Source organism: Rhinatrema bivittatum, chromosome 3 (genome assembly GCF_901001135.1).
Source record: "Rhinatrema bivittatum chromosome 3, aRhiBiv1.1, whole genome shotgun sequence".
Taxonomy (NCBI): domain Eukaryota; kingdom Metazoa; phylum Chordata; class Amphibia; order Gymnophiona; family Rhinatrematidae; genus Rhinatrema; species Rhinatrema bivittatum.
Genome location: NC_042617.1, coordinates 148429203 through 148455391, shown reverse-complemented (window position 1 = coordinate 148455391; position 26189 = coordinate 148429203). Strand labels below are relative to the sequence as shown.

General features: G+C 43.6%; 1 protein-coding gene across 1 annotated transcript in view; it reads left to right on the top strand.

Annotated features, from left to right (window-relative positions):
* LOC115087101 (cysteine-rich motor neuron 1 protein-like) overlaps positions 1–26189 on the top strand; it is a 661264-nt gene that overhangs the window by 423279 nt on the left and 211796 nt on the right. Inside the window, 1 exon segment of the mRNA XM_029593829.1 lies at positions 17218–17415. Within this exon segment, the coding sequence (XP_029449689.1) occupies positions 17218–17415 (198 nt within the window).

The following is a 26189-nucleotide window of genomic DNA, read 5'->3' as shown; positions in this document are numbered from 1 at the left end:
CACGTAACGTTTTGAAAATTCATCTTTATCTGTGCTGCTAGCACGAAAGTTGCACGTTAATGCCTAATTTTACCTCAGCTTAATAAATAGCCCCCTTTGTTTTAGAGAATACTGTGAAAACTTGGCAGATTAAAGTGTCATAAGTCTGAGAAGTTAGATGCCATATTGTACCAAACTTGACCTCTTTGTATCAAGCTCTTGGAAGGTCGTTGCCAGTGTTCATAGATTAGGTAGGCGAGTGATCAGAGCACAAGAAATCTTGTGAGCCTGGACCACTGAGTGAACTAATGTGAGCCAAGCAAATATCAGCTGACCCAGAAGAAAAATTAGTGTTTTGAAGTAGCCTGAGTTAGAGCCAAATTAAAAAAAATCAAACAAAAATCTAAGCCGAGCGTAATCTTGGCCATTTCATCAAAGTAGCATTTTCCCTGTATAGTAACACCAGAAATGGTTGTACAACTCTGAGCACAAACTGACTAATCTAACTGGCTAAATGTGATCACACGAGTATCAATCAGCTCCAGTAACTGCAAGAGCTAGGATATAATTTAATCTAATGATTTCTGCCTTTTCCCAGTCGTATTTTGCATTAGCTGCATATATTTCATAACTAAAGTAAGACACTCCAATCTATGCATTTATAGGCACTTATCCTTTGGTAGTTGAAAACCTAAATTAACCCAATTGTATGCTCGTGATATATAGTCACTCAGTAAATAACCATGAAACATATGGGTGCCATTCCTCACAAGTCAGCTGGGGCATGCAGTAATCCTGCAGAAATGTGTTGCTTCTTCTCCCTTATTGCTTAAGTATTTCATTGCAAAGGCTATGAGAGCATTATTAGTATTGGATTGGCAGGACAATGACATTTTTTTTCAACAATGGGCACAACTTGTTTTTTGAAAATTTTTAAGTTAAAAGAAGTTAAAGTTAAAAGAAGAAGATTTTGCTTATGAAATTGCTTCATAGTCCATTGATCTATAAAAACCACCTCAAATATCATTATTGTGCTGCAGCGGTATGATGGCGTTCTCCTGGATATCTTCCGAAAGCCATTTCTGAAATGGCACTGTTTGGTGAGAGGATAAAAAGGGGAGGAGGAAGAAGAAGGAGGAAACAGATTCCGCAGGCTATCTTCATGCTTGCCAGTGAACGTAGATTCATGTGCATTCTTTGACGGAAAGAAATTACACCCAGATCTAATACATCTCAATTGTTTGAGACGCATGTGTGTGCATGCCCCTAGTCCAAAAACCCCAACCCAGGTCAGAATCCTCTTATTCTGCCTAACATATCCTCAAAATTTCTTGACAGTAGGCTACCAAGGATGAAGCACCTGCACACACACCCAAAAATGCACATGTAGTTCTCATAAGACTTCATTCCCTTTGGAAAGTAGGCTGAAAATAAATCCCTTACCAGAGGTATCAGAGCCCTTGCAGACACTAAATAATGATATCATAATGGGAGCCTATATGGTTCCTTGACACTCCCCAGTGGGAAATATCCAGTGAATAGTTGTTTCATAAAACTCATGAGTCCACTTTGGCTCATGTTCTTGTCCATTTCCTGTTCTAGGAGTGTGCTAAGGCTCAAGGGAGGAGCACTTGGGCACCCAGGATTCAAGGGGGCTCTTCTGATCCCAAAAGATCTTGAGATCAGGACCAAAGGCACAGAGTGGTGAACAGTGGGGTTAGTCTCATATTCCTCCTAGACAGTAACTTTCCAACAGGCTTGTGGGCACACATGTGCGCGTGTTTGCCGCATCGCGCCCAGCGATGCAGCTATTTTATAACATACCCGCATATATGCACGCCTGTTATAAAATAAGCTGAGCACGTGTGCATATATGTGCAATTTTAAACGAGTGTTCGCCTATGCATGCAAATGAAGCTTCTGCCACATAAGTGGGGGGATTTTAAAAGGCGCGTGCTTGCGCCCTTGGCCATTTTCCCAGTTCGTTCCCAGATCGTCCAGTTAAGGGATAGGACTTCCAAACCCACCCACCCCCCAGGTTTTGTTTTTAATTCTTTATGCATTTTCCAAATACATTTTCAAGAAAACAATCTTGAATTAGAAAAGGAAGAGAAGAACGGAATATTACATATAAAGGCAAACAAAAAAAAAAGGAGAAATCCATACACTTCTTCCATTCCATGAGTCCACAATAAGGGATCCAATAACAGTTATTATTAAAGAAATGCCCAGAATGAATTAAAATAAAAATACAGCGGGTATGAAAAAATATATAGGCACTCAACCTTCTAGAGGAGGCATAGACTGAACTAAATCATTACCCACAGACTGCAAGACCGGTTTATCAGAAAGGAAAAAAGTTAATTGAGGAGGAGTAAAAAATACATATGAGAGACCCTTATATTTTACTTAACATTTACATGGGAATTTTAAAACAAAAGAAGCCCCAATCTGTAAAACTCTAGGTCTCATCACAAGAAACTGTTGTCTTCTGTTCTCTGTCTGCCTGGAAATGTCTGGATATGCTCTGATACTTAAGTGGAAAAAAGCTTCAGTGCGGTGCTTAAAAAATAATCTGAAAACCCAATCTCGGTCAAGTTCAAATGCAAAAGTGACCACCATTGTGGCTGCTTGTACCAATGCATTATTGGAATCAGTACCCTGGGCACCTTCTTAATTGTCTTTTTTTTTTTTTTTTTTTAAATGGAGGTAGATAATATGATTTTAATAGTAGAGGTACTGCCGTCTCAGGAACCTTGAGAATTTCCAAGAGATATTTCCTAAACATATCCTTCACTGTAATATGAAGAAGGTTAGGAAAATTTATAAAGCGAATATTCTTCCCACGCATTGCATTTTCCAGATTCTCAAGTTTATTTTGAAGCTGTTGATTCTCTTTTATCAACAAATCCTGGTTAGGCTTCAGACTTAGCATATCCTGTTTCACTGCCACCATTTCTGTGGAAAAAGACAGATTTGAATTTTCCAACAAGGTAACTCTGTTTTCGATATTATTTACTCTATCAACAACAGGATTAAATTGCAAAGTCATAGAAGTCCCCAAGTTCACTATAACCTCCCAGACAGAATCAAGAGTAATTAGTTTAGGTCTTACCAGGGTAGGCTCTGAGAATTTACTTAACGGGCTTGAGACTGAGATAAGAGTATGTTCAGCCTGATTCTGAACATCTCCCTCCTTCGGTGAGCCAGCACTACCCAAAACATGGCCATCTCCAGCTTCTCCTCCAGCGTTTTCAGGACGTCCCAACCCCACACGGACTCGCAGGGCATCAGCATCATTGGCATATACCCCCTCCGACAGCACGCCCTGATCTCTGGAGGCAGCCGGGTTAGCCAGAGGAGCCCTAAGGATTGGAGACAGAGATGTCGATAGGTCCGAGGGAGAGGCGGGTAACTCCTCTCCAGCCTCCTCCCCCATGGACAGCACATCCGATCGGCTCCCACGCTGGACGTGGACATCCATTGGACCTGAAATGGGGAAACCTGAAGAACTGCGGGGTAAGTCCTCTCCTTTGCCCTACGTTTCCGGGCTCTATGCGGCATTTGGTAAAAGGCAAAGCCTATTCACAGCAAGAAGGAAAAACGCCGAAGCTCACGCAGACTGCTCAACAGCGGCCTTCTTGAATCCCTTTCCCCCCCCCCCCCCCCCCCCACGTTTAATAGCCTCCCTTCTCCCCTGTTAGCCCGGACCCTTAAAACCCTGCTGACATGTCTAGATTTTTTTATTTTATTACTTACACGCCATCCATAGTAGAAATAAATTTAGGTAGCAGAGAACCCCGGCACGCATAAGATTGCATAAGTATTTACACGCTAATTTCAAAACAAAATCCCGGAATGCCTAGTCCTCGCTCAGACCACATGCATGCCCTGCCCTTTTTTGAAAAACAAAAATAAAAGGTTGTGCGCGCAGCAGGAGATACTTGCTTATCTGGGCAGCTTTTAAAATCCGCTTGGCGCTCGGCAGCCCAACATATTCGCGTAGCTCCTGCTTTTGGCGTGCATCGGGCTTTTACAATTCACCTTCTAGTGTTTTACCAAAGAGTTAGCTTAAGTGTCTAAAAAGTGGATTTTTCTGTTGGGAGTCAGAAGGATGACTGCCCTTCAAGGAGGAAGTCTATAGAGTTCCTGTCTGAAAGGGATTCAACGGGAATGAACAAACATGTTTCTGGTGAAAGAACTGATCTGCATTCAGTAGCGACAAGGGGAAAGTCCAGGGAGTGTCCCAAAGGTACATGTGCTAGGGAGTTGTTTTTTTTTAAATTTATATTTTATTGTGTTGAAGCAAAGACAAGCAAAGGTGAACAACAAAGCAACACATGACAAACGTATTGTCCTTCAACATTTTCAAACGGAATGAACATCTTTTATCCCCAGTCCCTGCCCATCCCCCCACCTCCCTCACCATGAGTTCCTGTCTAATGACGTATAAGTAATGGCCACTTAAAACGGACCGCTGCTGATGATTGAGCAGATACTCTGTTAGAGTTCTGTTGTCTAAGAGGGGTAACATCACAAGTTAATAAGATTAGGCAGTGTCCAAGTTTTCCCAGTCCAGAAAGGGTTTCCAAGTATCCCGAAAGAGGGTTAAAGTTCTGTGTAAGTCCGCTGTGATTGCCGCCATCCGACATATGTAATGAACCTTTTGCTGTACTCGTGTAAGTGCAGGAATCACAGGCTGCTTCCAATGTTGTGCAATAACCATTCGGGTAGCAATAAAAACCTGTTGACATAATAAAGCTTGGTGTTTAGTCATATCTTTGTGCGGCAAGCTAATGAGCATGAACCCAGCATTTAAGAGATCAGGGACTTGTAGTAGCTGCTCCAACCATCGTGCCACCTGGGTCCACAGAGAACGCACCAGTGGACAGGACCACCACATATGCATATACGTGCCACAACTGCCACAGTTTCGCCAGCACTTTGCGCTGAGGGTGGGATAACGCTTATGGAGAACATGAGGAGTTAAGTACCACCTGGTAAGCATCTTATAACAGTTCTCCTGCATACTCGCTGAAACAGAACACTTTTTTACTATAGTATATAATTGTAACCATTCCTCAACCGTAATGGCCCTCTCCAAATCCTGCTCCCAAGCTTTAGTATGTGGGAAGCTCTCACCTGCACCCTCAGACAAGAGAACATATATTTAGAAACCATACCCGCTTCTTATCCACAGCATCACAGTAGTGTTCAAATAGGGTTTTACCCTGTGCGATGGAGGGGTATACAGAAGCACTTTTGAGAAAATGGGAGATTTGAAATCCTGTAAGAAAGTCTGTGGCAGGTAGCCGATATGTGCTCTGAAGTTGAGGCCAAGTCATAGCAGAGCCGCCCCCCAAGAAGTGCTCAATTTGGAACAGGCCTCTAGACTTCCAACCCCGGAAAGAGGGATTATGATGCCCAGCAGGGAGGTTGTTTAAATGGGTAAGGTGCGTAGAATAGAAATACAGGCGGGTGCCTATAATTAGCTTCTTCCACTTATCCCATAATCGTATAGTGGTGTTAATGGATGGAGATAATGCATCCACAAAAACCCAGGTATCGCGTGGCTGCCATGCCAATGCCTCTAGTGGCATATGCCCCAAGATGCGATCTGCAAAGGCGACCCATTGTTTGGCTGTGGTGACCCTATGGCAATCTGTGATCACAAGTAACTGAGCCGCCACATAGTATTTCGCTAGATGAGGCACTCCTAGACCTCCCCTGTCCCTTGGTAAATATAACAAACGACGTGATAGTCTTGGGGGTCGCCTGCGCCAAATGAAGTCAAATAAGATCTTTTGCCATGACTTCAACAAGGCAGAGCTGAGATGAATAGAGAGTGTAATAAACAGATATAAAAATCGGGGTAAGATGTTCATTTTTACAATGGCTATGCGCCCCATCCACGAATGGTGACCCCGATCCCAAGACTGTAAATCTTTCCTAATTTTACCCAAAAGGGGTGTGTAATTGAGGTTGTATAAAGCATCAATGTCAGCCCCAATATGCACCCCAAGATATTTAATGGCACTTTTTGCTATCTTAAACGGGTATAGCCGTTGTAAGTCCTGGATAGTGTTAGGGTCGACCGATACATTGAGAATCTCGGATTTATCTAGGTTGATTTTAAAACCAGAAACCGCACTAAAAGCTGCGATCTCCGAGGTGATTTCCCGGAGGGAGGTGTCAGGATTGGTGACAGTCATGAGAATGTCGTCTGCAAAGAGAGACAATTTCATGTGGAGATCCCCTAGGCTGACACCCGTAATTTTAGCAGAGTTACGGATTCGCGTTGTAAAAGGCTCTAAAAAGAGAGCAAACAATAAGGGCGATAGCGGGCATCCCTGTCGAGTCCCGCGTTGTACCGGGAACTCATTCCCATATCCCCCATTAACCTTTATGCGCGCTGTGGGAAGATGATAGAGTACACGAAGCCACTGTATGCTAGGGAGTTTTTGATAGAAGTCACCCCTGGTGTGTCCAGATTGATAACAATATGGGCTGCGATTTTTGGATTGTGCACTGTCTTTTGCTTTTCTCTGTGTATTGCGCCCGATGCAGATATACCATTTGCTAAGTGAATTATTTATTTGGTGTGCTGTGTGATTTTTCCTGTATTGGGCGTTTGCCAGAAGACCCCTCCCTTCCCCCATCAGGAAAGGACCCCATGAGCAATGGGTCAAAACCCAGTCCCACGTGAGCCCCTGCATTCCACCATGAGATGGAACAGAGGATACATAAGCTGTTGTGGCTTTTCTGCTTAACTCTTAACACATTTTAGTTTAGCCATAAGTAGGAGGCATAGCCACTTGCTCCTCCTCTATGCGTGAAAACTGGAGCTGCTAGCAGTCCTGTTAGTAACAATAGCCCATGACGGTCCACCAATTCTTCAGCAGCTATCAATCTCTAAACAGTCTTTCTGCATATAAAGGGTGATTTTAAAAGGAATTACAAGTGTAAATGTAACTTACTATCATAGCAATTTTCAAAAGACATTTACGTGTGTAAAATGCACTTATGCATGAATTATCCTATGGACAATTCAAAGGCATATTTTGTAGCAATTTTCAAAAGCCCATTTACAAGGGTAAAATTCAATTTTAAGCGTGTAAATGCTTTTTTAAAATTACCCTCTGAAAGTTGGCACATTGACAGGAAAGTTTTCCTCTCCTTGATGGTATTATGGGAGGAATAGCTTGCCAGTTGTGGCTTTTTGTTGTAGCTATAAAGGAAAGAAGGACTCCCCAAACCTTAATGGAACAAAGTTTAATTGAGCACCAGAAAAATTATTGCGCAACAGAATGAATTAGTTTGATTAGTTATTTTATGAAAATAGCTCTTCACTTCCTTTTAAAGAAGACCTGATATAGACACAGTGGCTAGTAATTGGTGAATGGCTCTCTTTTCAAGGCATGGCATGTGCCACTGAGAGGGCTGTCTCCTTTGGAAGTGGCGTCATAGCCGTTTGATCACTTGTAACGGTGTGACTGATGTTTAATTTATTGAGAATTCCTTCTGATGACTGCCACTTTTCAGTTGATGGCAGTGTGGAATACTTTATTTAGCAGTGAAGATTACTTAAAACACTGGTCTAGGGAGGAGGAATAGCCTAGTGGTTAGAGCAGTGGACTACAAACAAGAAGAACAGGGTTTGAATCCTGCTGTTGCTCCTTGTGACCTTGGGCAAGTCACTTTACCCTCCATTGACTCCCCTCTGGAGAGAGGGAAGTACCTTATATCAATCAGATTGAATGTCAGTATATATAAAAATAAAAACATTGTTCAACTCACCTTTGACTCCCCCAATGTTTTCCTTTGATCAGTTTCTTAGATTTTTATCATTTTTGTTTCTCACACTGAAAGGCTTGTATTTCCTGTATTTTGACACTGTGGAATAAAGTTGCATCTTTTCTGTTAAGGTCTCACACACACACACACACACACACACACACACACACCCCCGTTGGTGAAAATCTCATTCACTGACTCCACTCCCAATCGCTTGATGCAAAGGATCATATGTTATCGTCATTAGTGTGATGCCTGCCCAAGTCTCAGCCCAGCGGTGCTGCCGATAGATTTAGATTCCTGATGGAGGAAGTTGCTGTGGGATAGGAGCTTTCAGAAATGCTAAGCACTCATGACTCTCAAGTCAGAACAAAAGTGAGATATGTTAATGATTTTTGTTTATCAATCAACTGAATTATTTGGAAAAAGAAACCTACAACAACTTTTTTTTTTGGTTAGTGCTATAATTGTAATCAGAACCGCAGCATGCCTATGGCCAATATGGCCATGGCCACAGACGCCGCCAAGAAAAGGCACCAACGAGAACAGTGTGGCCGGCTGCTGGTGGGTCCACTGAAAAAGAAAAGCAGCGCTGCCCCTTCGAAAGTGATGGCATGATCAGCACAGCCTTAGTAAGTAGAAAAGCGACGCAGTCCCACTGGAAATGCTGCTGATTCTGGTGGGGCTGCACCGCTTTTCCATTTACTAGGACTTCATTGACCACACCAACAATTTGTGTGGCCACGCTGCTTTGGAGAAGGAGTAGCACCCCTGCCGGAAGTAGTCCATGCTGGCACAGCCCCGTGGCCAAAAGGCGTTCCCTTGGCCACGGGAGCTGAAGAAGTAGATTGCTGCTACCTGCTAGGTCAAGGAAAGAAGTGAGTGAGAGAGAGCATGTGTGTGGGAGAGTGAGAGTGAGCATGTGTGCTTGTGTGTGGGAAAGTGAGAGAGAACATGTGTGCTTGTGTGTGGGAGAGTGAGAGCATGTGTGCTTGTGTGTGGGAAAGTGAGAGAGAATATGTGTGCTTGTGTGTGGGAGAGTAAGAGAGCATGTGTGCTTATGTGTGGGAGAGTGAGAGCATGTGTGCATGTGTGTGGGAGAGTGAGAGCATATATGTGCGAGAGAGAAAGCATGTTTGCATATATGTGGGAGAGTGAGAGAGCATATGTGCTTGTGTGTGGGAAAGTGAGAGAGCATGTGTGTGGGAGAGGGAGAGTGAGCATGTGTGCTTGTGTGTGGGAAAGTGAGAGAGAACATGTGTGCTTGTGTGTGGGAAAGTGAGAGAGAACATGTGTGCTTATGTGTGGGAGAGTGAAAGAGCATGTATTATTATGTGTGGGAGAGTGAGAGCATGTGTGCATGTGTGTGGGAAAGTGAGAGAGCATATATGTGCGAGAGAGAAAGCATGTTTGCATATTTGTGGGAGAGTGAGAGAACATATGTGCTTGGGTGTGGGAAAGTGAGAGAGCATGTGTGTATGTATGTGGGGGAGTGACAGAGAGCATATGAGAGGGAGCATATGTGTGCCTGCTAATCCATGACAATTTCAGGGCATCTGGAAATTAAAAGTTCCAAGGTATGGATAACGGGGACGTTTTTAAAATCCTTATTTTAATCGTTGGGTGTTATTTTGATGTGTCTGTTTTGAAATATTTTATTCATGTTTGGAAGATTTTTATATGAGGTTTTGATTATTGAATGTTATTCTATTAATTAATTGTTTTGAGTTTTTCTTTTTATTGGTATAGTTTTACTAATTTTGTTTTATGAGGAATGGTAATGTTTCTGCTTTTTACATTGTTGCAATGCATACAGAATTTGACTTGTTGCAGTTTCCAGTTCAGGTTTTGTGTATACATTTCTATTTATACTGTATGGTCTCTTTATTCTGTATTTGAGGATCTGCCTGTGTTTTGCATGTGTGACTGAGATGAGTTATTCCATTAGTGTGTAGTTTCTATGTAGGGATCTATAACAGCTTGGCTTGTTCTGTTTTCCTAATAGGAGGTTTATTGCTGTTTTAGGCCTGGTGTAGAATTTGCAGTAACTAACTTTCATACAGGCCGATACATGCTAGCTTTACCCCTTATTCAGTAAGGGGTAATAGCGTGTCCAAAATGCGCGTCCAACCCCCCTGAACCTAATAGGCCCGCAACATGCAAATGCATGTTGATGGCCCTATTAGGTATTCCCGCGCAATTCAGAAAGCAAAATGTGCAGCCAAGCCGCACATTTTGCTTTCAGAAATAAGCGCCTACCCAAAGGCAATATTAAGTCGGAGGTCCGATAGTTAAAAAAAAGTAAAAAAAAAAATTTGAAATAGGCCCGTGGCTTGAAAACCGGATGCTCAATTTTGCCGGTGTCCGGTTTCCGAACCTGTGGCTGTCAGCGGGCTCGAGAACCGACGCCGGCAAAATTGAGCGTCGGCTGTCAAACCCGCTGTCAGCCGCCGCTCCTGTCCGAAAAGAGGCGCTAGGGACGCGTTAGTGTCCCTAGCGCCTCTTTGTACCTCCGGCCCTAATTTAAATACATTTATTTACTGTATCGCGTGCACAGGCGCGTGGCCTGGACGCTCACCCGCTCTCCCGCGATTTTTACTGTATCGGCCTGATAGGTAGGATTGTTGCTGTTTGAGTGCTGGCAGTTACTGCTATTTTTATATAGAATTCTTTTTTCTCGTGGTCTTTGAGGATCATTCCCATGCCCAAGATGCATTACAGTAGACCTAATACTTATAGATTCCAAGCATCTCTTGCATTTTTGCAGGGTTTTCTGGTTGGCACCTCATCAGTTCATGTAAATATAATATACATATTGTAAATGATATTTTTACTTCAGAAGACTGTGCTTTGAATATTCTTTTTCATGTAAACTCTGAATTATAAATGTATAATTTTTAATTGTGTGTGAGGAGGGTGTGAGGGGGTGGGGGGTGCAGGGCTAAAATGTTTTCCTAGGGCCTCTAATACCCTTGCACTGGCCATGGGCATTGCTGTACAAACATTGAACAGAAACTCCCAACTCGTGGTGTCATGTCTTGTATAAAGGGGGAGGGCGTAGATTTTCACTTGGCCATGGGCGCCAAAGTGCCCTAATACAGCGCTGGTTTTAATGTATCAGTCAGAAAATGCAAACGGCTTTTATTTATGAGCCTTTGAAAGAAGACTTTTGTATTCCTGTTGGAGATGATTAGTTGGTTTTTTTTTTAATCCTTCATGTCCAATTTAGTGGCAAGTACCATTAAGCAAACCAGTGAAATCATTAATATAGCTCACGGCTGACAAAAACCTGAAAATAGCAAGGAACATAAGTATGACTAAACGTGATTAAAATAAACCCGCACAAACGCTGCCTTCTGTCTCTCCAGAATGTCAGGCAGCGTGTTTAGGCTGGCATTAAATAACTAGAAGAAACATTGAAAAACAGAAGGGAGCATATCGGAGGGCAGAAAAGGAGGTGTCACTAACCCATTGCTGTCTGCTCCTGCTCAGCGTTCTGCGTAAGCTGTGTGTGGGTTTCCAGTAGGGCGCTGGTATGCCCTGCCTGCAGCATTAGGCAGGTTCTGCATTCCCCCGGGGCATTAGGCACAGCCCAAGCTGTATGCCTGCCTTCCTTCCTTCCTTCCTTCCTTCCTAGCATTCCCCACCTGCTCTTTGCCCTTATCGACTCTTTTTCCCAAAATGAGAATGGGGGCAGAACTTGAGGGCAATACCCCCGCTCGTTAAACTGTCTCCAAAGGGGATGTTAGCCTGCAAAGTTAGCGGTCTTCCCCCACTATGAAAAATATGCAAAAGTGATTGGAAAGTGGCTTCAAGTGAAAGCTGAATAAGGGCAGTGCTGTATTTGGGCAGCCATTCAACTTTCATTTCAACACTTCTTGCTAAACCATACTTTTAGGATTTAACCCCAAAGTGCGGCACGTCCTGTTTCATTTATTTGTTTGTCACCAGGGGGTGGTATGCCCGTACCTCTACTAGCGAAGTGCAAGGCTGTGGCGTATCTAGAATTCTTTTTTCTTTTTTTTTCTTTTTTTTTTACTCAAGAGAGGACTTGACTGGATTTGCGGCCTCAGATCTGTGGACGTTTCAGCTGCCATGATTTTTCTTTTCTGTCATGTCATAAGTCAGAGACCTCTGCAAAATATATTGCTCCTTACGATGTACTTTTAACACAGCATGGCACATAAAGGTGAATTTTTAAGAGTCGTGTGCATAAAAAAAAAAAGAGCACACGCATGCACAAATAGCGCATATTCGCGCAACTGCTATTTAATCAAACCTTGAACATACACGCGCAGGTAATGGTGTACGAATAAATTTGCTTGTATAAAAAGGGGGCAGGCTAGGAGCAGGGGCCAACACTTACACATATAAGGTGCTCTTTCAAAACCTGCAAACGCGACCGGGTGAGGGGTCTGAGTGAACTGGGGGACGTGCAGGCTGAAGAAACAGGGGGAGTCTTGATGACCTAAAGATAGACTGGGCAAACTGGTGGACTAATTGGTAAAACTGGCAATTTCCTTCACCCGCACGTGTTATAAAATTTGGTAATTTACGTGCGTAAAATACGTGAGTTACATTTCCTTGTGTAAATCATTAAAATTAGGAGTGTAAATATGCGAGCAAAGCAGATGTCCTTACTTATCCAGACAGGGGTAGATTTTTAGAAAATATGCACATGCATCCATTGTGCACGCTACTCAACGTGTAAAGGGGGGGGGAGTTGAATTTGGAAACTTTTGTATGGCGACGCATCGGGGCCTTCCCCAGTTCCTTCCCAGTCCGCTCCAATTAAGGAGAGAACTGGGAGGGAAGTTTCCTACCCCCTACCCTAACCTCCCTTCCCCTTTCCCTCTCCTCCCTACCCTCTAAAAACCTTTTTTTTTTTTTTTACCTTGTATTTCGCGAGTTACTTCAGGGTCTGACCTGAAGTAACTTGTGTGCACCCCGGCAGCTGGCGAGCGTGCGAGGCTCCATGACAGCGAGAAATGGCGCTGTCCCGGCCCAGCCCGCTCCACCCCTCTGGCCCGCCCCTCCCTGCCCCCGGGACCGCCCCTTCACAGAGGCTGGGCTTCTTCTAAAATGCACGCAGCGCGCACAAGGTCCGGCCATGCACTTCACCCCCATTTTTTACGCGCAGGGGGGGGGGTGTTTAAAATCCAGCAATAATTTTTTTACTTATCCAGCTGAATAGTGGAAAAACCACCATTTATCTGGATAAGTCTTTAAAGCTGAATAAGTAAGACAGTCGGATAAATCTCAAAAGCTAGTTATCCATCTATCATACTTTTCTTTTACTTATCCAGCTATCTTACTTACTGCCTGATTCATTAAGGCTTTTCTCCCATTCTGTGTCTATGAGAAAATACTCTGATGAATCAGGCCCTTAGCAGGCAAAATCTTAAACAGCCCTGCTTAGCTGTATAAGTCGCTACAGCGCTACTGAGCCGGATATTTGTCGCCACTTAACCAGATAAGTCTAAACTTATGTGGCTATGTTTAAAATACTTGTCACGTATTTTATGATACGCAAACATGTTGTTGGGTAGATTTATGGGTATTTTATGTAGTGTGTTTGCATTTGCGCGCACGATATAAAATACATGTCCATGCGCATGCGTCCATATAGCTGCATCTGTGAGCGCGCTCGTGCACGTTTTAAAGTTTTCCTCATAGTCTGTACCTAGAGTAACTTACCAACATGGCAGAAAAGGATTGCCCGAAGATCTTGCCATCTTTTCTTGAACTATTTTAAATAAATAGAGAAATAAGAGTGTTAATCTCTGTATAATATAAATAGTAAATAAGAGACCATCCAGAGTCCGGTATCTCATAAGAGCCCCAAGATAGCTGATTGTATGCAGGAATATCATTTTATGCATGGACCATTAACATTTCAGTAGTTCAAGCCATGGATTGAGGTGCGATATTGTAAAACTCCCCTTTATAAAGGAAAGGCTGACCCAGTACTGGTTTTACCCCATTGCATCAATGGATTTGTAGTCTTGTTTTTCTTAGAAAAAATTAAAATAAAAACCCATGGGTGTATGGGTTAAATCTAAGACTGGCTAAGCCTTATCACATCTGGCCACCTTACTCTAAACAGAGTCTTATCATCAATCAATATATATATATATATTTAAATATAAAATACACTTATCCTAAATTGGTATCTATCTGTTGGCTCATGCACACTTTTCCAGCAGCTGAGGAATGTACACGTATAGGCGGAAACTAAGTTGCATGCTCGCCAAACTGGACACATAGCTCAGCATGCACATGCATCATTTCCAAGTTACACGCGCACTCACACGAGTTCCAGGTTATGGGCGCACACTCCCATGCAAGATTAGTGGACAAAGGGAGTGACAGGTTGTGCACTCTCCACTGAGAAGTCTATGCATGTAAGAGATAGGGCCGTCTGTAGGGCCACTGGGAACCAGAGATCTGTGGGACCAGATGGAGCCACAGTGACAGGCAGCCTGGGGAAGAGGACCGCAGAACCGGAGAGAAGCAGACAAATGGGTTGGAGAAGGGAAAATAGCAAGATGGCTTGGAACGGGGCCAGGTTGTAGCCAAGGGTTGGAGGGCATGGGAGTGTTGGGTTCAAGCTGGGAGTGCCGGGGTGGCAAGTATCCAGGTTGAAGATGACAGGAGGGAAAATGCTGGGGAGGGGGGTGCAGAAGTGCTGGGGTTGGGCTAGGGAGGAGGGGGTTGAAGTGTGTTGCGGCTGGGCTGGGGGAAAGAGAGTCTTAGGCTCAGTCTGGGGAGGGGGTTCAGAGTGTGCTGGAGTCATGCTGTGGAAGGAGGTTGGTTTGAGGAGGTGGGAAGGAAGTTAAGGGCTTGAACCGGGAAGGGATCTCACCAAATACAGAAAGACGGTCTATCTCCCACTAAACTGATACGGACATACCAAACATTACACGTTCTTATTCTTGTTAAATTTCTATCGTCTTATTCTTCTTCTTTTCCCAGTTAGAACCATCCTTGTTTTATTGTAACTGATTTTTTCTGCGCACTGTTATAACTTGTTATAATTTGTAAATATATAAAATGTATACTCATGTTATATTTATACACGTTTATAATGTATTGATCACCCCTGTTTTATGTAAACCGACATGATACGAATCTCCGTGAATGCCGGTATAGAAAAACTCAAATAAATAAAAAAAATAAATAAAAATTAAATTAAGGGTTCTGTGTTCAGGCTGCAGGAGAGTGTGTGGGGGAGGAGGGGAGGGTTGCCGGGCAAGCTGGGGAGGGAGGAAAGAGAGTTCTGGGCTCAGGCTGTGGAGGGATTGGGGGGGGGGGATACTGGGCAGGCGGGGGGAGAAGAGAGTTCTGGGCATGGACTGATAAAGGGGAGTGAAAGTATTTGGGGGAAGAGGGAAGAGAGTTTCTGGGTTGAGTTGGGCTGGGGAGGAGGGGTCAGAGTATGCTGAGATCAAGCTGAGAAGGGGGGGGGGGGAGCAAATGGAGCCTCCGGAGAATTCTGGTGATTGGCAAAGCACGCGCCAAGGCTGCAGCTGTCATTTGCATCAAGCGTCTCAGGTTTTAAGTTCCGAGTAGAGGAAGCCCTGGTGTCTTGCAGAATGCAGGAACACAACCTGGCTCAGTAGTTGACCTGGCCAGAGCAGCAGGGTGGGTGATTCTGAATCATGCAAAGCAGAAAAAAAAAAAAAAAAGAGAAGGCAAAATACTGCACAGGCCAAGTCAGGGGTTTGCAGGCGTCTCTTAGCACACAGACTGCTCTGGATACTGATTCCCAGAAGCTGGAGCCACTTTAGATGTGTTAAGGTCACCAGCTGTTGATAACTAGAGTAGCAGATGGGCCTTGTAAGATGAACTCATGTAATCAGAGCTAACCCTGAAATCGGAACTCTGATGGAAACCACAAGTTTACTAAAATGTAAAAGGGAAGCAAAAGTTGTCGTTTTGTGTCGCTCATTAGTAGATGGAAGAGAGAATGAAGAGAACTTGTTGCAGAATTCTGATAGCAGTATGGGCTTTACGTTTTCTCATGCCCGCTCACTCGTTTATGCCACAGCTTGGTTGTGGCCAGAGATTATGCAAATAGATGTGACCTGGGATTCAGTATAAAAAGATACAGGATATAAGCTATTTGGAGCACTTACAGACTAGGCAACTTGCTTAATAGAATGGTGCACACCTTCGTTGTAAACAGTGGTACCAGTCATTGTACCAGTCCCTGTTGTATCACAGGGAGAAAAGAAAAAAGCCCTTTCTTCTGTCGCAAAGGTGGTATCACGTTGCACCAGACAGTACACTGCTAATAACCCCTCCTTGTAACCACACTTTCGCTGAGGCAGACAGACCAACTTTGAGGTCTTGTAATTACTGTCAACGGACAAACAAGGGGGTGAATTAGAACAAGCACTAGCCTTTTTGATTTAGCCGTTTGCTTTTTTTTTTTTTTTCTGATCAGATTTTTCTAGTGATCGATCACTGTTTTGAAGTTAGACCACCCCACCCCACCCCCACCCCCAAAAATAGGAAAATATAATTGCCAAGCAGAAAGCTGCTGTTATTGTGTGTCCTCTTTGGTTTTCAGTGGATGGTCTTCTCGGTCCTGTGGAATTTTGGCAGATGGGGGTTCCAAGCAGAAAGGCGTTTTCTCCAGTTGTTAGATCAAAACCCAGCTTCGATATCTCAGGGCTACCCAGAAAACTAAAACAGGAAATGCAGAGCAAAACACTATTGGAAAACATAAGGGAAACTTGATTTAAGAAAAATTAGTTTAGGCGGATTTTATCTTCCAGAACAGAGAACGTTTTGCTTCTTGAGTGAACTGAGGCCGAGGATTGAGTGGCTGAACTCACGATGCATGTGTACCCGCTGCCAGATATAGTCACTGTTGGTAGCTCCGGGCTGAGGACTGTTTCTTCAACACCTGGGCCAGACAAGAGCGGGGAGAGAGTTCAAATAGGGGGGAAAAATCTCTGATAGTTGCAAATGAAGTCCGACGGGTCCTGGGTGGCCTCAGTTAGAGGCTAGGTCTAACGTACTAAAAGGCAACAGACAAAAAGCAAAACGGTCCATCCAGTCTGTAACTGCCATTCAGGGGTTCAATTAATCGAACTGGAAGCCCAGAATCACCCTTTTTTTCAAGTTGATTTGAGCCATCTTCTCCGTTTATTGCAGAGGACTGGCCTGAAGGGAATGTTTAGTCTTCTAAACCACAGTAGTTATGAAGTGTCTCTGATGGTTTGCAAGCAAATGTAAGCAGAAAATGTGCTGTGCAGCTGCTGCTTCTGCTTGTGCATTTTGTCTAAGAGGCATTGCTCTAAAGATACTGGAGAGGAACATCACATGTGAAAGGTTCACTTGGCACACGTTGGCCTGCATGATGTCTGAGATGAGTAACACCTTAGCCACTGCTGTAGGATTGTTGCTGATTGTCAACCTGTGTTTTGCACACAGATCCAGTATACCCTGTTCACAACCCTGCCGGCTGCTATGCCAGCAGCCAGATACGGGCGCACGGAGATCGCTGGAGGGAAGATGACTGCACATTCTGCCAGTGTATCAATGGAGAGCCGCACTGCATGGCCACAGCCTGCGGGCAGAGCTGCCTGAACCCCGTCAAAGTGCCTGGGGAATGTTGCCCGGTATGCGAAGGTAAGACGTTGCCTCCCAAGGGTGGGCAAGAGATTCGGTTTCTGAATAAAACCGTGAATTTTGATGAATGCTTTCTCTGAGTACGTTTTGCAGAATTTGCGCCAGTTTGAACCAAAGCATGGCAGGGAGATTTCCAAAGAGATTTAGACTGGTGAAAAGCATCGCACCCACGTTAATTGGCTGTTTGAAAATGTCCCGCTTTCAATGTGGCTTAAAGTACTTGCCCGTGCTTTCAGCCGGATTATGAGGAGACATTCCACGCAGCATGTTTTGGTTGGCGGCGGGGGGCAGAGGAAAAATGCCTACAGCTCACATGTTCAGCTTTATGCATGTTATTTTCAGTGAAAAAAGACGCTCAGAAAAAGCAGGTGCGAATGTAAAATTATGCACTTAGACGGTAACGTTTGAATAGCCACGCGGGCGCACCTGGGTGCGCATATGCCGGCTCGCACCCAGAGACACGGCCATTTTATAACCTGGGCGCATAGGCAGAACTCGCGGACATGCGCGCACAATTTTATGTGAACGGGCGCGTGTGCGTGCAAACGCCGTCTCTGCCGCGGAAATGGGGGGAATTTTATACGGGACGCGCGCCGACGCTGTACTGTGTTTTCCCAGTTCGTTCCCAGTTCTCCCACTTTAGGGATAGCACTTCCACACACCCCCCCCCCCCCTAAATTATTAGCCTCCTTTCCCCCTCTTAGCCCCGAGACTTAAAACCCCGCTGACTAGCCTAGGTTTTTTTTTTTGTCTTTGTACTTACGCACCATCTGTAGCAGTGGTAAAGTTACGCAGCAGAGGGGATCCCGGCGGGCGCCTGTGCACGTAAATATTTACACACACATCTCAGGGCCTTCCCCCGCCATGCCCGGGCCCTGCCCAGACCACGGCCCCGCCCTGCTTTTGATTTGTGCGCACACTGGGAGTCACGCACATACACGGGAGCCTTTAAAAATCCGCATGGTGCCCGCTGGCCCCCACAGGTGCGCGTATCTCCCGGCTTCGGCGTGCGCAGGTCTTTTTAAAACTTACCCAATATGTTATCTTTGAAAATCGGTATAAAAGCTGCCAGTGAATCATACTCGCAGGTGTCTCGATGCAAACAATTAGAAAATTTCCCTCAAAGACTTTTTAGATAATAACCTTTGTATTGATTTTTCTGTAAAAACGCAATGCAAGAACGTCTGCATGGTACAGCTTTAATGTGGTTGCTAACCAGATATGTCTCCCCTACCTGCAAGTTATATTGAATGCCTGCTTTTGCCTGCTGGGCAGAGGTAGGCCTTGAGGTTTCATCCCTTTGGTTTGCAGCCCAGTAGTCAAAAAATGCCCATATCTGATTATCCTTCTTTGTGATATTATGTAGTTTTTTTTAATTAGCCTTTCTGTGTTCTGCATTTCTAGAATTTTGTCCAGCCACAATTATTGATTCGTTTGTGACTAACATAGGGCCCCAAGTGTTGCAGATTTTTTCACATAGACAGAGAATCAGAGAATGCACTTTGTTGCCAAGTTAAAGATTTTATAAGAGTATTTCCATGTCTTTGACCTAATTTTCCTCAGTGTGAGGCCTTGTATACCTATATCTCTGGATGTTGCAGGTTATGAAGATAATTTTCAAAGGAAAATATAAACATAACATACCATTGTAACAATTTTCAGAAGCCCATTTATTTACCTGTGTTACATGCACTTAGCACGGGTAAAACCTATTGACAATTCTAGCAATTTTCAAAGATAAATAAATTGCTATGATAATACGTTACATTTTCATTTACATTTTCTTTTCAAAATTTACAGAATGTCTATAATGTCATGTACTTTTCTCCCAGAATTCACTTAGCATTGGGCAAATTCTGAAAATATGTGTGAGTATCCTTCCCAAAACTAATTTTAAAAAAATGTACTTATTCTTATTGAAATCCCCAGTAGTATCTTTTCAGCTTTCAGCATTCAGCCAGAGAATATTCAACCCATCCTTTACCCTAAATCCTCCTATTTTCCAGCAGTCACAGTGACATCTAATCTGTCTCAATACACTTAAAAAAAAACTGATAAATATATGTGTAACCTAAGAGGTCAATGTGCAAAGGGGATTTTTTGGCTAAGTTTAGGATTTAGCTAGACAAGCCTCCCTTCTCCCAAGTTTTGAATTTCCTGCCTGCCGGACAGGAAGGTTTTAGCCAGGTAAATCATTATATAGCTAAAACTTACCAAGATAAAAAAAGAGTAATGTGGAGGTATTCTAGGGCTTACATTTAGCTGGGTAGGTCTGGTCATGGTAGAGGGCCAGTCTAAAGTTAGCCAGGTAAACTTTCTCAACTAACTGGTTAGGTTTCCTGCTGAATATTCCGGCCAAATTTAGCTGGATAAGTTTAGATGCCTAAATTCCTGCTTCCTGCAACACTCAATATTGACTGCTGAATGTCCCTGTTGTTTGCCAAGCTCTTGCTTATGTTTTTATCTTTTATTTTTGCCTATTTTACACTGTATTGATTTGTATGTTACTGATTTTTTTTCTGTGATTTCCATGTTTGTACTATCATTATTAGCTGCTTTGAACAGTATGGAAAAGTGCAATGTAAATAAACTTCGATTGTCTTAGATTGGGTAGGCCTCACCCAGTACAAAAGGAAAAACTTGTTTAACAGATCCCCCTCCGGCTTGGCTGCAAGTGACCCTTTGAAATAGTGGTCAGATGTTGACACATTCAGCACGATAATCCCACCTCATTGTTTTCCAGTCTGTTAAGCAGGAATCAATGGCAGGTCAGCCTTTACCTGCCTGCAGACATCACAGTGACAGACACAAGTGGCACATTTGTTCTTGGGGGTCATTTTTAGTGCTGCATCCTGGGGGCAGTGCCTCCCCCTTCCAAACTACACACATTTCTCTCTCTGCTTTTAAATGATCGCATCCCAGTGACTAGAACAAAAGATTTATTTGTTTCGATAAATTCATTTCTAACCACATTTTAAGCAACAATGCCTGGTGGATATAGTTTAATTAAGCACAAATCTTTTTCCATATCTGCATTACTGGAGGAAATTCAAAAAGTGTCAGGGGATCACAGACAATTTGTAAGTTAATTACTTTACTTTCCTGATGCACTTTATGTTTTGTTTTTTTGTTAAAAATGTGGCATGGTGGCTGAGAAGAATTTGCTGGAGCCTTAAAGTGTTCTGAAGAACTTTTTTTTGTGCAGGGGAGGGTGACTGGATGGCTCAGAATTCACCAGGACATCTTTCTGAATTTTTACTCACATGCCAGAGTGTTTGGGGTATGGGGGTGAGGACAGGAAAGAGAGCTAGCTCTGTTGCCTTTATTAGCAAAAGCAGGACTGCAAATGCAGTGTTGGAATGAGATGGCCTGAGAGTAAAGCCTCTTGGTTCTTGTAGCTGTATTACTCCCGGGGAAACCCGATTCGTTACAGGTCATAATGCCTATGGGTGGCCCCACAGACAAATTATCCAAAGATGATATACGCAACCATTTGAGACCTCATAGGTCCTGTATTCAGACCAACATGGTCACAAAGGTTCTTGCAGTGCAGTTTCTTTGGTTTGTTCTTAGGCTGGTACAAGAGTAGGTGAGAAGTTAATATTTATTTATTTATTTATTTATTTAAATCTTTTCTATACCGTCGTTAAGAAGGATCCGTCAGAACGGTTTACAATAGGGCACATAAAATAAGGATGCTGAACTATATTAATTTACACAAGTGCCATAATGGTTCGGTACATAGATTTCTAAATAATATAATTGGTTTGTGATACAATACTGTCCAGGATTTATCAGTTTAAAAATAATTCTAACTTTATAAGTGTCAAATTTACCTCCTGGTGATGGACGAGAAGGTAAAGTAAAAACAGAGATAGATTATTTGTTCGTAACTCTCACCGCCTGCCTCACTGTTTCCCCTTCTCTATTTGATAGGCTTGCTTGAATAACCAGGTTTTTAAGCCTTTTCTGAAGGCTTTGCTGTCTTTTTGCAACCTTAACTCCAGTGGCATGGTGTTCCACAGTATGAGTATTAGAACTCAGTAGTGCAAGATGGAAGTGATAAAAACAGACTTTAGGCCAAAAGTGGCCTGGTTAGCATGGAACTACGTCATGCTGAAAGTAAAAGAAATCAGCTCCCTGCTTACTGGAAGCTTTGCCACAAATGGTAGTACACAGCGATAAAATGTAATGTTTTCAGTGCACCTTTCTGTATTCTGAAAGATATCCCGCAGCCTGTGTTGTGTTCAGTGTAAATTCACCATGCGAATTCACTCTGGGTTCTTTTTTAAATTTATGTTTGTAATGGGATACTTAGTTTTAGACTCAACCTTTGAATGCCGTGAGAAGACGGTACATGAATGAGCAGGTAGCAGGAATTTGACTCTAAATACTTTTCAATTTTGTGCTGCTTTTGCTGGTCCTGCTGCCAGATCTAACACGCAGACTAGTCACATACTTTGCAGAATTGTTCAGTTAGTTTCATGGCAGATATGCACATACAGCTCCACTGTATCATCTGCTGCAGGCACTGAGGCAACCATATCCACATTGAATGCTCTCTGCAGCCTTTAAAGTTTCAAAATATGTTCACTTTTTTATGTCTTTGGCAAGTTTATTTATGATTATCAGGCTAAGAGAGAATTTGAAATGAAGTTGGCTGTAGAGTCAAAAACTCATAATAAAAACTTTAAAAAATATATCTTAAGAAGGAAACCTGCAAGGGAGTCGGTTGGACTGTTAGATGACTGAGGAGTTAAAAGGGCTCTTAATAAGATAAGGCCATTGCAGAAAGACTAAATAAATACCTTGGTTCGGTGTTTATTAATGAGGATGTTGGGGAGATACTGGTTCCGGAGATGGTTTTCAAGTGTGATAAGTCAGATGAACTGAACAAAATCACTATGAATTTGGAAGATGTAGTAGGCCAGATTGACAAACTAAAGAGTAGCAAATCACCTGGACCAGATTGTATGCACCCCAGATCTGTTAGTTAAAATTTATAACCTATCATTAAACTCATCCATTATACCTGAAGACTGGAGGATGGCCAATGTAACCCCAATATTTAAAAAGGGCTCCAGGGGTGATCTGGGAAACTATAGACCAGTGAGCCTGACTTCAGTGGAAACTATTCTAAAGATCAAAATCAAAGAGCATATAGAAAGACATGGTTTAATGGAACACAGTCAACATGGATTTACCCAAGGGAAGTCTTGCCTCACAAATTTGCTTTATTGTTTTTTGGAAGGGATTAATAAATATGTGGATAAAGGTGAACTGGTAGATGTAGTGAATTTGGATTTTCAGAAGGCGTTTGACAAAGTCTCTCATAAGAAGCTTCTAAGAAAACTAAAAAGTCATGGGATAGGAGGTGATGTCCTTTCGTGGATTACAAACTGGTTAAAAGACAGGAAACAGAGAGTAGGATTAAATGATCATTTTTTTCAGTAGAAAAGAATAAACAGTGGAGTGCCTCAGGGATCTGTACTTGGACTGGTGCTTTTCAATATATTTATAAAAGATCTGGAAAGAAATATGACAATTGAGGTAATCAATTTGCAGATGATACAAAATTATTCAGAGTAGTTAAATCACAAGCGGATTGTGATAAATTGCAGGAGGCCCTTTTGAGACTGGAAGACTGGGCATCCCAATGGTAGATTAAATTTAATGTGGATAAGTGCAAGGTGGTGCATATAGGGAAAAATAACCCATGCTGTAGTTTCACAATATTAGGTTCCATATTAGGAGCTACCACTCAGGAAAAAGATCTAGGCATCATACAGGCCGATACAGTAAAAGTCGCAGGCGAGCAGAGGCCACTCTCCTGTGTGCACAATTTAGTATTCAAATGAGGGCCCACAGTAAAAAGAGGTGCTAGGGACACTAGCGCATCCCTAGCGCCTCTTTTTTGACAGGAGCGGCGGCTGTCAGTGAGTTTGACAGCCGATGCTTAATTTTGCTGGCATCAGTTCTCAAACCTGCTGACAACCAGGGGTTCGGAAACCAGACGCCGGCAAAATTGAGTGCCTGTCTTCCAACCCGCGGGCAGATTTTAACTTTTTTTTTTTTTTAATTTTTAATTATTTTTTACTTTTGGGACCTCCGACTTAATATCGCCATGATATTAAGTCGGAGGGTGCACAGAAAAGCAGTTTTTACTGCTTTTCTGTACATTTTATCGGTGCCGGCAGAAATTAACGCCTACCTTTGGGTAGGCGCTAATTTCTGAAAGTAAAATGTGCAGCTTGGCTGCACATTTTACTTACTGAATCGCGCAGGAATAACTAATAGGGCCCGCAACATGCATTTGCATGTTGCGGGCCCTATTAGTTTCGGGGGGGTTGGCCGTGCGTTTTCGACGTGCTATTACCCCTTACTGAATAAGGGGTAAAGCTAACGCGTCAAAAACGCGCATCCAAACCCGGGTTTGCACTGTACTGTATCGGCCTGTTAGTGAATAATACTTTGAAATCATCAGCTCAGTGTGCTGTGGCTGTTATGGCCGCCGGCCGCGGCGGTCTGTGGCCGGGACCAAATAGTCACCCGCAGCGTTGAGTTGGTCTGGAGGCTCCTGCAGGAGCAGGGGGCCTCCTCCAGCATTCTCCCCATGGCCATGGCCGCTGCTAGGCCTGCCGCAGGGTCCTACTAGGCTGCTATGACTCCTCCCCCTTCCTGGCTGCCTTAGAGCCGCGCGCGCGGCTGAAGATAGGATTTAAAGGGGCCATGACAGGAAGTGTTGTGGCTCCCTCCTGAGACTCCTCCCTCATGTTTAGGTATTTAAAGCAAGGTCTGTTCCTCAGACCTTGCCTTGGTATTGAGGCTCTGTGCTTGGTTTCCGGTGCCCGTGTTCCTGGACTCGCTCTGTTCCTCGTTCTGCTTCTGCTTCTCCTCTTCGTTGGATTGATTCTTTGGCTCCTGACCTTCGGACCGGCTGTGGTGAGTTCCTGGCATTGACTTCGGATTGGCTTTGGACCCTTCTCCTGTGTTGCTCCTGGACTGGCTTCGGACCTCTCTCCCATCTGTTCCCGGACTGGCTTTGGACCGCTCTCTGGACTTCAACCCTTGGACCGGCTTTGGATTCTCCTTCGACTTCTACTCCTGGACTATCTACGACCAGCTGGAGGTGCCAGCCGTCTGGAATCCACGACCTGCAGGAGGCGCCTACGTCCAGACCTTCATTAGTCTTCAAGGAGTTCCTTAAGTCCCAGCAGCCAGATCCCTACAGGCTCCTCCTGAGGGAATCACGAGCTTCCAGGGTGAAGTCTTCTTTCAACACTCATCTCATCGAGCCTTACCCTCCGATGGTAGGGACCTAACGGGTTCTCTGTCCGTTTGGGTAGCACCAACTCTACCTCGGAACAGGGGTCCACCTCCTGAATTCGTAACAGCTGTGGCAGTCAAAAAAGCAAACAGAACGTTAGGAATTATTAGGAAACAAATTGTTAATAAAAAGGAAAATGTCATAATGCCCCTGTTGTCGCTCCATGGTGAGACCACATCTTGAGTACTGTGTACAGTTCTGGTCACCGCATCTCAAAAAAGATATAGTTGCACTGGAGAAGATACAGAGAAGGGCTACCAATATAATAAAGGGGATGGACTGAGAAGGTTTTCAGGTATCGGAAACAATGTGGTAAGGCAGTGTCCAGAGATATAGAAATGCTAGGATGCATAAAGAGAGGCAGAACAAGTGGGGGGGAAAAAAGGAGATGGTGATGCCTCTCTGTGTGTTGTTGGAGAGACCTCATCTAGCGTATTGTGGCCAGTTGTGAAATGGTGCTCCAGAAAAGAGCCCCCAGAATGGCATTAAAAGTTATAAGATGAATTTTAAAACCTGACACACACCGAAATTAGGGGATGTATGAATATATCGGGCCGGCGCATGCCAAGCGGATTTTAAAAGCCGGTTAGATACGCACTTACTTGCCGCTGTGTGCACAAATGAAAAGTTTTTAAAAAGGGATAGGGCGTGGTCTGGCCTGGGCATGGGCATTCCTGGATTTAAATTTGAAATTAGCCCGTAACTATGCACACTGGAGTGTGCCGGCATCATGTGACTTTACTTCTGCAATGGATGACATGTAAGTTGTGAAACAAAAGGTTCTAAGCAGATCAGCTGGGTTGTAAAGGTCGGAGCTAACAGGGGAGAAGGGAGGCTATTAAAGTAGGGGTATTTGGAAGTCCTATCCCTTAACTGGGTGAACTGGGAATGAACTGGGAAAACAGCCAATGGCATTGGTGCACGTGGCTTTTTAAAATCCTCCCACTTATATGGTAGAAGCGGTATTTGCTCAGACACGTGCACAACCTCTTAAAACTGAGCGCACATATGCGCGTAGTCAGGCTATTTAATAACCTGCGCATATACACACGTATGTTATAAAATAACCGCATCCCTGGGCATGGGCGGACAGACACACTACATATGAGCCCGTGCACCACTATGAAAGTTACCATCTATATGAGAGTTAAAGACACAAATATGTGTGTGCCCTAGTGGAGAGGAAAAACAAGAGGGATATGGGCAGAGACCTTCAGATATCTCCAAACCTACAAATAATGCAAAAACGAAGCAAACCTTTTTCAGTGGAAATAATGTTCTAGAGCAAAATGTAGACTCAGCAGTAACATCATAAACTTTCTACATAGGAAAGGTATTGGTGCATGAAACAGTCTTCGGTGGGGGGGGCGGGGGAAACAATGAAGGCAAAAACGCTTCTAACGATATTTTTGGCAAGAGTGTGGAATATAAAAATTTGTAAATAACT